This window comes from Megascapheus bottae, chromosome 2, assembly GCF_031878675.1.
Source record: "Megascapheus bottae isolate mThoBot1 chromosome 2, mThoBot2.hap1, whole genome shotgun sequence".
In the NCBI taxonomy this organism is placed as follows: domain Eukaryota; kingdom Metazoa; phylum Chordata; class Mammalia; order Rodentia; family Geomyidae; genus Megascapheus; species Megascapheus bottae.
The window spans coordinates 2,273,828-2,290,048 of record NC_143510.1 but is presented as its reverse complement, the minus strand read 5'-3'; the positions used below and the strand labels follow the sequence as shown (position 1 = coordinate 2,290,048).

At 44.6% G+C, this 16,221-nt stretch overlaps 1 protein-coding gene across 6 annotated transcripts in view; it reads right to left on the bottom strand.

Moving 5' to 3' along the window:
- Nucleotides 1–16,221, bottom strand: part of Bicd1 (BICD cargo adaptor 1) — an 81,849-nt gene that overhangs the window by 46,081 nt on the left and 19,547 nt on the right. For all 6 annotated transcript variants that reach the window (XM_090319455.1, XM_090319463.1, XM_090319473.1 and 3 more), the window contains exon 2: nt 11,920–12,132. In XM_090319455.1, the coding sequence (XP_090175581.1) occupies nt 11,920–12,132 (213 nt within the window). The remainder of the gene's footprint in view (nt 1–11,919; nt 12,133–16,221) is intronic.

Below are 16,221 nucleotides of genomic sequence, written 5' to 3'. Positions count from 1 at the left end.
AGACCAGGGTTCGATTCCTCCATACCACACACTGGAAGTGGTGCTGTGGCTCAAATGGTAGAGCTCTAGCCTTGAGAAAGCCCAAGGACAGTGCTCAGGCCCTGAGTTCAAGCCCAGGACTGGCAAAAAAAAAAAAATTTCACATGCATTCTCATTGTCTCCTCCTCCTTCCTCTCTCTTTCCTTCCCTCACGCCCTCTTGTTCTTGGAGACAGTCTTTCTGCTTCAGCCTGGATTACACGAACCAGGAAGCCCGGCCTTACTCTTTCTCACTGAACAAATGTACTTGAACCTGGACTTCTGTTCCTAGTCATGGATAAATAACAACGGAAGGACTTAAGGTTTTCAAGGTGGGCAGTTAGAAATAGTACAAAAAGAGATGAAATGGTTATGTTCAGGATTGTAGGATTATCTCTGGGAGACAAGCCGAGCAGGAAGAAAAGCCCCAAATTTCCACTGGGAGGAGGTCGGAACTATAAATGCACTCAAGGGAAACCAGGGGATTCCAAGGCCTGCTGGGATGATGAGAGGGTGGGTGTGCAGAGAATGCTGGGAAGGAAATGAAACATGGAGAGGGAACTCCAGCAATCTTCTGATAGGGCTTCCTTGAACCTTTTGTTGGTATAAGCCTAACTTGTAGCAAGCATCACATAAATACCGGAATTACAAAATAACTCTGGACAAAGCCTCTGCTGGCCAGGGGCTAAAATACAGTTCCAAAATTCTCACCAAGAGTCATTTCCTCCTCTCTTCTCTCCAGGGTCGTTGCAGCTCTTTGGCAAGTTTAAGATTTTATTCAGATTCTCAAAGCAAAAATTTAGTAGAACAAACAAATCTTTGTCAATTCTATAGTACTTGTTTTTTTTTTTTAGTGGTAAGATTTGAACTCAAGGCCTCACTCTTTCTGGTATGGGGCTCTACTATCTGAGCCAGACTTCCAAGTTCTATTTTTGTGCCAGTCCTTGGGCTTGAAATAAAGGCCTAGATACGGTCTAGTACAAAAGTTCAGGGGCAGTGCCTAGGCCCTGTGTTCAAGTTCCAGAGAAAGAGAGAGACAGACAGAGAGAAAGACAGAGAGACAGAGAGAGCGACAGAGACAGAGAGAGTCAAAGACAGAGAGAGACAGAGACAGATAGACACTGAGAGAGACAGAGAAAGACACAGAAAGAGACACAGAGAGACAGAGAGAAACAGAGACAGAGACAGAGAGACCAGAGAGCTCCCTGTGGGACAAAAGGAAAGCCACCTGATGCGGAGAAGATGGCAGTCACAAGCAAGATGACCTGGGTCCCCACCAAGAAACTTAGGCAAAGCTGTACATGGGTGGCTACTCAGGAGGCTCAGATCTGAGGATCATGGTTTGAATCCAGCCTGGCTTGCCCAAGAGACTCTTATCTCCAATTAAGCACAAAAGCTTAGGGACAGCACTCAGGCCCTAAATTCAAGCCCAGGACTGGTGTGCGCATGCCCTCTCCCCCCACCCCTCACCCCCCAAGCATCAGAAACTTGGACTTCTCAGCCTCCAGAGCTGTGAGGCAGGAACTGGGCTGTGTGGTGTCATGTGGGTATTTGGTAGTGGTAGTTTCAGCAGGCCCAGCTCTGATCCAAGCTAGATGGAAGCTCAGTGAAAGAACTGAGTCCATCTGTCTCTAGAGCTCAACCAGAAGAAAACAGGCTCATTAAAGCAGGAATCACAAAGGCCAGTGCTCTTTAAGCACTGCCGTCTATGAGTCCATTGTTCTTTCCTAATGGTCCCACAGGCAAAGTGGACAAAGGAATCCACTGATTCCCCAGCTCTGGGCACGGATTCCGTTCCTCTGATTTCTGAAAGGCTCAACTCCACAAGAAGATTCCCTGATGGTCTCAATGGATTGGACAATGTTACATGCAACTGCATTGTGACGTTGTGGTGTGGGGCGGGGAGGGGGGAATGCTGGCCCTGGGACTTGAACTTTCAGCTTGTGCTCTCCCTAGGCTTTTTCCCCTCAAAGCTGGTGCTCTACCATAAGCCACATCTTCACTTCCAGCTTTTTGCCGTTTAATAGAAAATAAGAGTCTCTCAGATTTATCCATCTGGGTTGAGTTTTTGTGGGGATTTTTTGCTTTTTTTGGTTTGGTTTTTGTGTTTTTCTTTTGCCAGTCCTGGGCTTGAGCTTAGGGCCTGAGCACTGTTCTTGGACTTTCCCAAGGCTACAGCTCTACCACTTGAGCGACAGCATCACTTCTGGCTGTTTCTTTTTTTTTTTTTTTTTTTTTTGCCAGTCCTGGGCTTGAGCTCAGGGCCTGAGCACTGTCCTTAGATTTTCTCAAGGCTAGAGCTCTACCACTTGAGCCTCAGCACCACCTCTGGCTTTTTTCTATGTATGTGGTACCGAGGAATCGAACCCGGGTCTTCATGTATGCAAGGCAAGCACTTTAACCACTAGGCCAAACTCCCGGCCCCACTTCTGGCTGTTTCTATGTATGTGGTACCAAAGAATCGAGCCCTGGTTTTCATGCATGCTAGGCCAAAACACTAGGCCAAACTCCCGACCCCTGTTTTTGTTGTTGTTTTGTGTTTTGTCAATTGCAGGACTTGAACTCTGGGCCTGAGCACTGTCCCTGAGCTCTTCTCCTCAGCTTAAGGTTACCGCTGTACCCCTTGAACCACTTCTGGTTTTCTGATGGTAAATTGGAGAAAGCGTTCTGTGCCCAGGCTGGCTTTAAACCATGATCCTCAGATCTCAGCCTCCTGAGTAGCTAGGATTATAGGTGTGAGCCACCTGCATCTAGCTCTGGGTCGGTTTTAAACTCATTCTCTGATGGCAGCCTTCTGAAAGGCTAGGATTCCAGCTGTGAGCCTAGCCTGCATTGCTCTTGAGAGCAGCCCACTGAACGGAGATGAAAGTTCTTAAAGAAAGACAATGTTTATTTATTTGCTTCTGCTGGCTGTGGATTTCAAAATAGACTTCACAAAGGATGGTTCAAACATCTCCTTTTGTTTATTCAGCAAACAATTCCCCTAGCTAATATTTGCTGAGTATCTTCGAGTACTAGACATTCTTCTGGAGGCTTGAGATATAGCAGTAAGGGACACAGTTGTGTTACTGTTAACTGGGTGCTGGTGGCTCACACCTGTAATCCTAGCTATTCAGGAGGCTGAGATCCGAGGATCACAGTTCAAAACTAGCCTGGAAAAAAGAGACCACGAGACTCTTATTTCCAATGAACCACCAAAAAGCCAAAAGTAAGGCCATAGCATAAGTGGTGGAATGCAAAAATGCGCCAGGACAGTATCCAATCCCTGAGTTCAAGCCCTAGGACTGGAACAGAAAAAAACAAGAAAGGAAAAAGGGGAATGAGACGGGGAGGGAAGAGAAGGGAAAGGGGTCTGCTTGGGCTGAAATGTGACCCTGAGATCTCAGCCTCCTGAGTAGCTAGAATTATAAGGCTAGCCACCAGCACTAGGCTAGGACCCATCTTTGACGTGAACTAGACCTAACTGGCGGGGGGGTGGGGGGGGGGAAGATGACATATTCAAACCATAGCAATAATCCTGATTCTACTTATTTCAGATCAAGGTATAAAGCCCAGATTGCTAAGAGAAAGCTGATCTATCTCATAATCTAGTTCTCTAGGCAATACATTAAAAGAAAGAAAGAAAGAAGAAAGAGTGAAGGAAGCGGTGACATTGTCCAAAAAGAAATGTACTCATGGGCAGAATGTAACCATGTCGGGGCTGGGAGTTTGGCTTAGTGGTAGAGTGCTTGCCTGGCATGCATGAAGACCTGGGTTCAATTCCTTGGTCTCACATACATAGAAACAAAAAGCCGGAAGTGGTGCTACGGCTCAAGTGGTAGTGTGCCAGCCTTGAGAAAGCCCAAGGACAGTGCCTAGGCCCTGAATTCAAGCCCTAGGACTCGCCAAAAAAAAAAAGAAAAGAAAAGAAAGAAAGAAAGAAAGAAAGAAAGAAATGCACTCATTATCTGACTCATGTAACTATAACTCCTCTGTATACCATCTTTACAATAAGAATTTAAAAATAGGTGAATAAATGAGAAGAAGAATGGAAAAGCTAGGTGTGAGAGTGAATACCTGTCATCCCAGCACTGGAAGCAGAGGCAGGAAGGTTTCAAGTTTGAGGCCTGCCCGCATTTATCTAATAAGATCCAGTCTCAATTCATAAACAAACTAAATATTAGATCAAACAAGCCAGTTACCTGGCATTAAGTCTTGAATTAATACCAGTTCTTTCAGGGTACACTGGCCAAATGGTGTCTAGGCATGTGTTTCCCCAAGGGTACTTATGGGACTGGTGCAGGGCAGGTGTTTCCTGATTCAGGCTGCAGCCCAGGAGAGGCCGCTGTGCAGCACAGAGCTATGAAACTGTGTCCCACTGGAGAAGATGTGGCTGCGTGGCGGTATCTCCATTCATCTAGAAAAGGAGGTTCCGCAGCGAATCTCCAATCATCTACAAAACCATGCTCACCTCTGGCTGGCTGCACGTCCACACGCAAAGCATTTGCCAGCGCAACAGTATTCCTCTCAGTCAGAAGCTTAAGGGTGGATCTGGCCATGACAATGCCATGCTAATAACACTGTCTGACCTTTGAGTGACTCATTCACTGCCTTCTCGGCTGACTGGACCAGGGAAACAGCCATGTCAACTCTACTCTTGCAAATGCTGTTCATCATGAGTGTGTGTGTATGTGTGTGTGTGTGTGTGCTCGTGCGCACGCATGCATGCACACACGTGCGCTGGTACTCAGGGCCTCAGGATCTTGCAGGGCTTTTTTATTTTTCCTCAAGAGTGGCACTCTACCACTCGAGCCACAGCTCCACTTCCAGCTTTTTGCTGGCTCTTTGTAGATCAGATTCTCACAGACTTTCCCAACCCGGGAATTAGGCTTTGAATTAGGAAACTCAGAATTCAATCTCCTGAGTAGCTAGGATTACAGGCATTTGCTACCAGCACCTAGGTTAACGTCTATTAATTTTAGCCCATCATTTTTCTAACAAGCGCCTTAACAAGAGGCTACTTTGCTGCTGGTATGGAAAGATGGAGAACCATGCAGGGGGAGGGGCTGAATGCTAATGAACTAAAGAAGACAGTTCTGGAGCTGGAAAAGGAGAGTGTGTGTGTGTGTGTGTGTGTGTGTGTGTGTGTCCCTGTCCGTCTGTCTGTCTGTCTTGTGTCCACAGGGAAAGCTGCCCAGCCAACTTTAATCTACAGACTTATGGTTTCTAAAACTTCAAGAGTATCAGACTGTGTTGTTTTAATCCACTTAAGTGGTGTTACAGGACCAATAAAACATGGATGTAAGCCTGGCACTGCTGGCTCACACCTGTAATCCAAGCTAGTCAGGAGGCTGAGACCTGAGGATCACAATTCAATGCTAGCTCAGGCAGGCAAGCCCATAAGACTCATCTGCTATTAACCACCAAAGAGGTAGAAGCAGAGCTATGGCTCAAATGGTAGAGTACTAGCCTTGAGCACAAAAGTTCAGGAACAGCACCTAGGCCTTGAGTTCAAGGACTAGGAGACACACATACACACACACACACACTGGTAAAGTTCCTAAAAGATAAAGATTGGTAATTGGAGGAAAGAAAAATAATTTCCATTGTGGGGAAGGCAGCATGAAGCACTGGGAATGGAACTCATAGTTTCAGACTAGCTAGAACTGATGCCATCATCCAAGCTCTGCCCCTATCCCCCACTTCTTCTTCTTTTTTTTTTTGTGCCAGAACTGGGGCTTGAACTTAGGGACTTGTGGTCTTGTTTGGTTGGCTGTTTCACTGCAGGATAATGCCCTAGGACTTGAGCCACAACTCCACTTCCAGTTTTGTTTTTTCTTTTTTACTGTTCTCACCAATTTTGCCCACAGTAGCCTTTGAACCATGATCTTCCTGCACCTTCCTCTAAAGTAGTGGTGCCCCACCATGCCCAGCTAAAAGTCTCAGTTATTATAACAATTTATGATTTTCCTGAAGCTCAAATCATATCTGAGCATTTTCATTTTGTGACAACCTGGAAAATATGCCTCAAAAGCTTTTTAAAGAAATGATAATGAGGGGCTTGGAATATGGCTTAGTGGTAGAGCGCTTGCCTAGTACGCACGAAGCCCTAGGTTTGATTCTTCAGTACCACATATAAAGAAAAAGCCAGAAGTGGCATTGTGGCTCAAGTGGTAGAGTGGTAGCCTTAAGCAAAAAGAAGCCCAGGGATAGTGCCCAGGTCCTGAGTTCAAGCCCCAGGACCGGCAAAAAAAAAAAGGTAATGAAGCTAAGCACTGGTAATCCCAGCTACTCAGGAGGTTGGGATCTTAGCATCAACATTCAAAGGCATTCAAAGTCCATGAGATTCTTATTTCCAATTAAACACCCAAAAATACCAGACGTGGAGGCATAACCCAAGTGGTAAAGTATGAACCTTGAGTACCCAAGCTCCTGGATGGGCATAAAAAAGTATAATTTGAGATATGAACATGAAAATTGCTGATGGTGATACTCATTGGGTTGTTCAAGTATGAGTTTCCTATAACCTTGAAGAAATTCAGTCCTGAGTAATTTGAGTATCCTTGGCTATGAGATTAAGCTGTAAATTCCCTTAGGAGAATTAAATGCCTGAACAGAATCTTAATCAGGCTGGACCTGCCAACCAGGGGCGTTCTCTAGAAATAGAGGTCAAGATGTTAAAAGAAAAGGAAGAAAAAAAAAACAAGATTAAAATTGTCCACTAAGCATTCTAACTGAAGTGCTGACTGCATTACCTCGCCATCTACCAGGCAGAGCAGGGAACAAAAAACCAAAGCTTGGAGTGGGAGAGAAAATTTCAAATCAAATCAAGCTATTTTTAGCCCCCAAAATCGATGTGTGCAAAATGGCTTGGGTACAAGATCCTTCTTCTTTTGTTCCAAGAGATAGGAATGACTCTACTGACAAGAGAGGAAAGAGCAGGAGGTGAGAAAGAGGAAAGGGAGCCTGGGGGGGGGGAGGGGGAGGAAATCCATAAAGACAGCCAGGCTTTATTCAGGAAGCTAAGATCTGACCAGGCAGAAAAGTCCATGAGACTCTTATCTCCAATAAACTACTCAGAAAAAGCTGCAAGTGGCGCTGTGGCACAAAATTCCAAGACAGACCTTAGGTTCATACTAATTTGTTTTTTTGTTTTTTTTTTTTTTTAATGCCTGTCTTAGGGCTTGAACTCAGGGCCTAGACTTTGCTCAAGTCTACTGTTGTACCACTTTAGCCACAGCTCCACTTCTGGATTTTTTTTGTGTGTAGTGAGTTGGAGATAAGAGTCTCAAGGACTTTCCTGCCCTGGCTGGCCTCAAACCATGATCCTCTACTCTGAGTATTAGGATTACAGGTGTGAGCCATCAGTACCTGGCTGCCAGTTCTTCTTTTCAAAAAGTAGGCTGCCATTAAAAAAAAAAAAAAAAAAGACTTCCTTGCCAAGTGCCTTATGCCTGTAATCCTAGCTACTGAGATCTGAGGATCCCATTTCAAAGCCAGGTAGGGGGAAGACAAATCTGATTCATCTCCAGATAACCAGCAAAAAGCTGGAAATGTTTCTATAGCTCAAGTTAAGTAGTAAGAGTGCCAGCCCTGAGCAAAAAAAATGCTATTGCACAGTACCCAGGCCGTGAGTTCAAGACCTAGTAAAGGCACAAAAATAAATAAATATAAAGTAGGCTGCCTCTTACTGCTTCATATTTGTAAATGCTGAGTGGTAATACATGAAAACTTCTGGATTTTGAGAATATACCAGCTATGCAAATTATCCACACAGATTAAGAAGGAAAAAAAAACAACTATTTTCTCCAGCGACCATTTTGACATTGTATTCTGAGCAATGCTCTCTCAACAATTCTAACTTTAGCTTGACTTTCCTTGCAGATTCCCCTTTAAATTCTCCATTGGCCACTGATTTAATGACTGCAGTGGGGCAGGAAATCAATGTACCTGTCATAGGGGAAGCCGTAGCCAAATGATGTCCAACTATCTGGGCATTGGGAATATGTTCAATATGGCTTAAAATTTGGAAAAGAAGTGCTGGCAGCTCATGCCTATAACCTAGCTTCTTAGATCTGAAAACCGATTTTCAAGGCCAGCCCCAGGATACCCATGAGACTCTTGACTCCAATGAACAAGCAAAAAGTTGGAAGTAAAGCTGTGGTTCATAACAGAGAGCCATCCTGGAGCAAAAAAAGCTAAAGGACAGTACCCAGGCCTAGAGTTCAAGCCCCAGCACTGACGAACATATACACACACTCGCACATGCACAAGAACATTTCCCCTCTTTGTAGTTGAGATTACAGAGATTCATATCCTCACAACTTTTCCCACAATAAGTTCAAAAATAATAAAGTTATGTTTAGGGCCAGGAGTTTAGCCTAGTGGTAGAGTGCTTGCCTAGCATGCACAAAGACCCGGGTTCAATTCCTTGGTACCACATACATAGAAAAAAAAGCTGGAAGTGGTGCTGAGGCTCAAGTGGTAGAGCTCTAGCCTTGAGAAAATGCAAGGACAGTGCTCAGGCCCTGAGCTCAAGCCCAGGCCTGGCAAATAATAATAATAATAATAATAATAATAATAATAATAATAATAATAATAATATAAAGTTATTTATAAAGAAAATTCATGAAGCATCATTTTGATCTATTAAAAAGCTAATTAGAGCTGGGTGCCTGTGGCTCACATCTGTAATTATAGCTACTCAGGAGGCTGAGATCTGAGGATCATGGTTCAAAGCCAGCCCTGGCACCAAAGTCTGTGAAACTCTTATCTCCAATTAACAAACGGAAAACCGGAGGTGGGCCTGTGGCTCAAAGTAGTAGAACATTAGCTTTGAGCAGAAGAGTTCAGAGACAGTGCCCAGGCCCAGAGTTCAAATCACATGGCTGACAAAAACAAAACAAAACAGAACAACAACAACAACAAAAACCTGACTGGTTCTCATGGACAGAAATCATTTTCTAAGCACTGGTAGGTCCTATCTGTAATCCTAGCCAGTCAGGAAACTGGGAGCTGAGGAGCCCAGTTCAAGGCCAGCCAAGGCAGATACATGCAAAAGACACATCTCCAACTGACTAGCAAAAAGGCAGAAGTGGGGCTGTCGCTCGAATGGCACAGTGCCAATCTTGAGAGGAAACAAACAAACAAAACAAACAACAACAACAGACCCCCTCAAGGACAAGTGTCCATCCCGGCTCTGAGTTCAAGCCCCGGGACGAGCACAAAAAGAAAAAGGAAACAGGAAGAAGAAAAAATCTCGGTGCACAGGGCCCCACAACCAGCACAATAAATGAATGAGTGAAAAAATGAACGAATCCATAAGAGAATGGAGCCCATTACTCGTCATGGGGAAGCTAAAAGCGCATGGCTCCTACCAGAACGCCCGCCTCTTCCGACCCGCCAGGGCCGACTGCATGCTGGGAGGGCGCAGCCATCGTAGCGCATGCGCAGCCATCGTAGCGCATGCGCAGCCATCGTAGCGCATGCGCAGCCATCGTAGCGCATGCGCAGCGGGTCGCACAGCCCTGGATCCGCTCAGCGCCCAGGCTCACGTCTGGGCATGCGCAATAGGAGCCTACAGCTCTACTTCTGGCTTTCCCACTGCTTCACTGGAGATCAGAGCCTCGCAGACTTTCCTGGCCAAGCTGGCTTCCAACTGCGAGCCTAAGAACTGAGCTTCCTGAGTAGCTAGGATTGCAGCTAGGGTTGTGCTGCATAGGACCACACATTAGTCTTTGTCCGCCCCAGGCTTGCCTTGCTAGGTGAGTGCTCCACCACGTAGACCATACCTCCAGCCCTTTTAGGCTTTCCTTACTTTTCTAATCATGTCTCGCTTTCCACCTGGGCTGACTTGGACCGTCATTCTGTTATTTATGCTTCCTTTGTAGCTGATATGACCAGCTAGTTCGGGCACAAAAGGACCTGAGACTTCTTATCTCCAATTTAACCTCTAGAAAAGGGGAAGTGGGGCTTGGCTACAGGGGTAGGGCGGTAGCCTTGAGCTGAAGAGTTCAAGCCCCATGACACACACAAAAAGGAAGAAGAAAGAAGAAGACAACTGCATTCCTCACAGCTCTGGAGGCTAGAAGCTAGGCTCGGTGGCCAAGATGGTGCCTTTCCTGTGTCCTCTGGATGGAGACTGCAGCCTCACCCAACAGAGACAGAGGAAAATTGCTTCTCCTTCTGCATCTTCTGAATGGAGGGAAGTCCTTGTTCTCAAGCGCAAAGGGCTAGAACAACATGGCATTTTTTTTTGGGGGGGGGGTCAGTCATGAGCTTGACCTCTGGCCCTAGGCATTGTCCCAGAGCTCTTCAGCTCAAGGCGACAGCCCTACCCCTTGAACCACAGCGCCAATTCTGGTTTTCTAGTGGTTAATTTGAGATAAGAGTTTCAGCCCAGGCTGGCTTTAAACAGCAATTCTCACTCAGATCTCAGCCTCCTGAGTAGTTAGGACTACAGGTGTGAGCCACTGGCGCCTGGCTCTTTGTCCACCTTGTGTGGACCATAATGTCAAGATTTGTCTAAGCTCTACCTTCTCTTTTTGACCACCACATGTCAGTCAACATACAGATTTCAAAAACAACACTGAGTTTACAAGTAAATCTGGAAATGATTTAAAAAACACACACATATATACAACAAGAAAGATGAAAATGGGCGGAAAGTGTGGTACAGGTGGTAGAGTGCCTGTGTAACCAGAACATGAACTGAGTCCAAACCCCAGGTCTACCAAAAAGCCGCAGTTTATGGCTCACACCTATAATTCCTACAATCCTAATTGAGGAAACTGAGATCTGAGGACCATAGTTTACAGTCAGCGTGGGCAGGAAAGTCCAGAAGACTCATCTCTCATTAACAAAATGCTGGCAATGATGGTGTGGCTTCAACTGGTTGAGCACCAGCTTTGAGGGAAGAAGCCAAGCAGAGTGCAAAGCCCTGAGTTCAAACCCCAGTATCAATGGGAGTAGACTTAATTCATCCAAGTTATAATTTGCTGCCTTTTCTTTAACCAGAAGACATTACTGGAAACATTACGACACTTCTAGAACCTTCTCAGAGTTGTTCCCAAGGGAGAAGACTCATGCGTTAACACTCTGACTTTACACCACTCCATGGCAGAAGATTGCAGTGTCTTCTCAATTTGGTATTAAGTCAGGTAACAGGAAGATAATGACTTAGGATCCTTGTACAGTTTAAACCCTTGGCAAAACTAGCAAGGCCAGTTTTCACGTACAAAATTCAAAGAAGCTTTATTTTGTGTGTGTGTGTGTCCAAGGCAGGATTTGAACTCAGGGCCTTGTGCTCTTGCTTAACTTTTCTCCTACAGGCTAGCACTCTACCACTTGAGCCACAGCTCTACTTACAGCCTTTCGCTGGTCAATTGGAGATAAAAGTCCCTCAGATTTGTCTGTCCGGACTAGAATCTTGAACTGGGATCCTCAGAATCTCAGCCTCCTAAGTAGCTAGGCATAAACCACTGGCACCGTTCCATAAAAACGTAGTTTAGAATTTTTTTTTAAACCAATGGCTTAAGCCTGTAATCCTAGCTACTCAGGAGGCTGAGATCTGAGAATTGCGATTTGAAGCCAGTCCAGGCAGCAAAGTCTGTAAGACTCTTGTCTACAATGAAGTGCCAAAAAGCTGGAAGAGGCCCTGTGGCTCAAGTGGTAGAGCACTAAAAAAAAGAAGCAAAAAAAGCTCAGGTGCAGCACCCAGGTGGTAAATTCAAAGCCCAGAGCCACCCCATTCCCTTCTGAAATGAGAGAGACAGAGACTCCTCACAGCAAAAATAAAAATAAAAATAAATCATCATTTCTCTGGAAAGGCAAGAAAGTCAGGACTTCCTGCACTCCTGTTTCCTAGGGAAAACACATGACCTCCTTCAGTCCCCATGCAGGCAACTGGACCTGTTCCTCTCACCTCCTTCAGATCCTGCACAAGGGCCGTGAGCCTCTCGTTCTCCGCCTGGACGTTGGTGACCACAGCCCGGCTCTGCTTCAGCTCATTCTGCATCTCCAAGATCTTGCCCAAGTAGTAGGCTTCCTTCGAGGCCGACTCCTGCAATAGTGTCTCTTCTCGGCTTTCTCCATCCTCAGCCACTTTCCGGTGGATGGAGTATGACTGCCCAAATGCCTGCAGTGTTTGGGAAGAAAGAGGGGACGGTGAAGGGCACCCCAAAACTACAAACAGACATGGGAAATCATTTTTTTTTTCAAGTCCTGGGACTTAAACTCAGGGCTTGGATGCTGTCCCTGAATTCTTCTGCTCAAGGCTAGCACTTTACCACTTTGTAATCACAGCCCCAATTTCTGATTTTATGGTGGTTAATGGGAGATAAGAGTCACATGGACTTCCCAGCTGAGGCTGGCTTTGAACCACGATCCTCAGATCTCAGCTTCCCGGGTAGCTAGAATTAGTAGCATGAACTACTTGACTTTTCTTTTTCATTCTTATGTGTATGGGGGTAGAGAGTAGCAGCACTGGGGCTTGAACTCAGGGCCTGGGCACTGTCCTTGGACTTTCTCAAGGCTAGAGCTCTACCACTTGAGCCTCAGCACCACTTCCGTCTTTTTTCTATGGATGTGGTACCGAGGAATCAAACCCAGTTCTTCGTGCATGCTAGGCAAGCACTCTACCACTAGGTCAAACTCGTGGCCCTCCCTGAGTTTTTTGATCACAGCTGCCCCTACTATTTGAACCACCCTTCTGCTTTTGGCTTTTTTTGCTGGTGAATTGGAGATCAGAATCTCATGGATTCATCTGTCCAAGATGGCTTCAAACTGAGATCCTCAGGTCTCCTCAGTAGCTAAGATTACAGGTGTAAACCATGGGTTCCTGGCTCTTTTATTTCATCTTTTAAACTTACATTTAAGTACTTGTACAAAGGATTTCTCAATTCAATGTGTCAATTTATAAATACATTTCTTTCTTTCTTTTTTTTTTTTTTGGCCACTCCAGAGGCTTAAACTCAGGACCTGGGCACTGTCCCTGAGCTTCTCCTGCTCAAGGCTAGGGCTCTACCATTGGAGCTTCAGTGCTACTTCCAGTTTTTTCTGCTTATGTGGTACTGAGAATCAAACCCAGGGCTTCCTGCGTGCTAGGTAAGCACTCTACCACTAAGCTACACTCCCAGCCCCTAAAATGTAATTTTTTTTTTTAGTTTAAAGCTTTTTTCAGTTACCTTTAGACAGGCATTCATAGATCATGCCTGTAATCCTAGCTACTAAGGAAGCTGAAATCTGAGGATCACAGTTCAAAGTTAGCTAGCACAAGAAAGGCTATGTTACTCTTATTTCCAATGAACCACCAAAAAGCCAAAAATGGAGCTGTGACTCAAGTGGTAGAGCACTAACCTTGAGCAGAAAACTTTAGGGCCAGTCCCAGGCCCTGAATTTAAGTCCAAGCACTGGCACATAAAAAAGAAAAAGCAAAACTTAAGAGTCCTTTAGTATTTCATCCATCAAGTCATTTGGTTTTTTTTAAACATTTGGTCAGAAGAAAACAAACTATTTAGCTCGAAATGTGTCTTACCTATTTTAAGAAGGGATCAACTTTTTTTCTGTCAGGTTCGATAATTAATATAGAGTGGCTGTAAATATATCAATAAGGCAATGCTTCTAACTTGGTAAGATATTCTTCATCAAGAAACTGATATTCTTTTTTCTTACAAGCACTTTTTTTTTTGCCAGTCCCTGGGCTTGAACTCAGAGCTTGAGCACTGTCCTTGGACTTTCTCAAGGCTAGAGCTCTACCACTTGAGCCTCAGCACCACTTCCAGCTTTTTCTATGTATGTGGTTCCAAGCAATCAAACTGGGGTCTTTGTGTGTGTTAGGCAAGCACTCTACCAGTAGGCTGAAACTGACAATCATTCATGGAATTGGTGGGAAGTACATCAGACCTCATTATAAATGAGCAGCTTCATCCCCAGGCTGTAGCTTCTACAGAGGCAGGCCATCCCCCGCCTCCCCCCCCCCACAAAAAGACATTGACATTTCAGTGGCCTTAAAGGAATGATGAAATCGGGCACTGGTTGCTCATGCCTATGATCTAGCTACTCAGGGAGCTGAAATCCGAGTATCATGGTTCAAATCCAGCCCAGGCAGGACATGAGATTCTTATCTCGAAGTAACCAGTATAAAGCACAGTATAGAGGCACAGTTCAAGTTATATAGTGCCAGCTCTAAATAAGCAATCTCAAGGTAAGGACCCTCAATTCAAGAACCACTAAAAAAAGAAAAGAAAATTAAAAGAATCAACTAGCAAGAAAACAACAGTGTAGTTATATTTTTGTAAGGAAACAACACATGGAAAAAAAATAAAAGAAGTAAAGAAGGCAAAACTATTTGCAAAACAGAGTGATAAAATTCCCAGAACACAAAGATGGCCTATAAACTCACAGAGGAAACAAAGAACTTCCCAAAAAGAAAAAATGTGATGATGTGTTTCATTTCTGCTATTAAAAAAAAGATGAAAATATGTTCAAGATTATTATGGGAAGGCTATTTTAGAAACTATATGAGATGCAGAAAAATATTTTTATTGATTTTCATTGCATGAGGGGATGGCTGGGGCTTGAACTCAGGGTCTGGGCACTGATCCTGAGATTGTTTTTGCTCAAGCTAGTGATCTACCATTTGAGTCGCAGCTCTACCTCTGACTTTTTGCTAGTTAATTGGAAGTAAGAGTCTCATGGACTTTCTTGCCTAGGCTGACTTTGAACTATGATCCTCAGATCTCAGCCTCCTGAGTAGCTAAGGTTACAGGTGTGAGCCACCAGTGTCCAGATTCTCATTATTTTCTTCTAATCCAGAAGTACTTTCTGGGATGGACAGAGTTTGGTCTAGTGATAGAGTGCTTGCCTGGCATGCATGAAGATCAGGGTTCGATTCCTGGGTATCACATACATAGAAAAAGCTGGAAGTGGAGCTGTGGCTCAAGTGGTAGAACTCTAGCCTTGAGAAAGTCCAAGGACCGTGCTCAGGACCTGAGATCAAGCCCCAGGACTGGGGGAAAAAAGTACTTTGTGGAAATCTTAGAAGGAAACCAGTTATGGACTAAGAGAACCCTAAAAAGTTCCCATTCATTTATCCAGGCAAATATTTCTTGCAAGTAAGTAGGCCAAAAAAAAAAAAATCTAGTTTTGAAGAAAACTGCAGAGGGCCAGGTACCTGGATCTCACATCTGTTATCCTAACTACTCAAATGGATCGTGGTTCAAAACCAGCCCAGGCAGGAGACTAGTACCTCTAATTATTCACCAAAAAGCCAGAAGTGGAGCTGTGGTTCAAGAGGCAGAATGCTAGCCTTGAGCGTAAAAGCTTAGGGATAGCTCCCAGGCCCTGAGTTCAAGCCCCAAATCAATGAATTTGAGTAAATCTATTGAAACTTTTCTAGATGGAGGATGATCAATGAAACTCTCAGTTTATCTGAAAGATAATTGGTCTGTTCTAGAACAGGGTCTTTCTTCAGCTTGGAAGTATTGGGTGTAGGAGTTGAGTGCATATGGTATCTTCACATTCTTAGCTGTTTAGCAACATTCCAGCGGCAGCAACATCAGTTGCAACAACTGCAGAAAACCAGCAAACATCTTTGTGGTTGAGAATCACCTGCCTAGATGATCTCTATTGTCATTTTAAATGATAAAATCAGTGATCTGCTCATTCTTGTGGAAAATGTGTATACCTGAGCCCACTGCTGGTGGCTCACATCTATAATCCTAGCTACACAGGAGGTTGAGATCTGAGGATTGTGGTTCAAAGCCAGCCCAGGCAGGAAAGTCTGTGCAACTCCTATTTCCAATTAACTATAAAATAAGCTGGAAGTGGAACCATGGGTCAAGTGGTAGGGTGACGCCTGAAACAAAAGAGCTCAGGAACAGTGCCCAGGCCCATAGTTCAAGCCCCATGACTGACGACAGAGAGAGAGAGAGAGAGAGAGAGAGAGAGAGAGAGAGAGAGAGAGAGAGAGAGAGAGGATATTAAGGAGTAGGGTTAAACAAATATTCAAATTCTGAAAGCCAGTACACTCTGTATGTGTTTGCATCTGTGTCTGTGTGTGGTGATGAGATTAAAACACCTCAAAAATGAAGTAAGTCTAAGAAAAAGCTGCAAAGAGAATAATGATATAATTTCCATTCAGAGGAAAGGAGTTACCCTCATTTTTGTGTGTGGCAGGGTTAGACTATACGGCCCAGGCTGACCTGGAACTCAAAATCTTCCCACC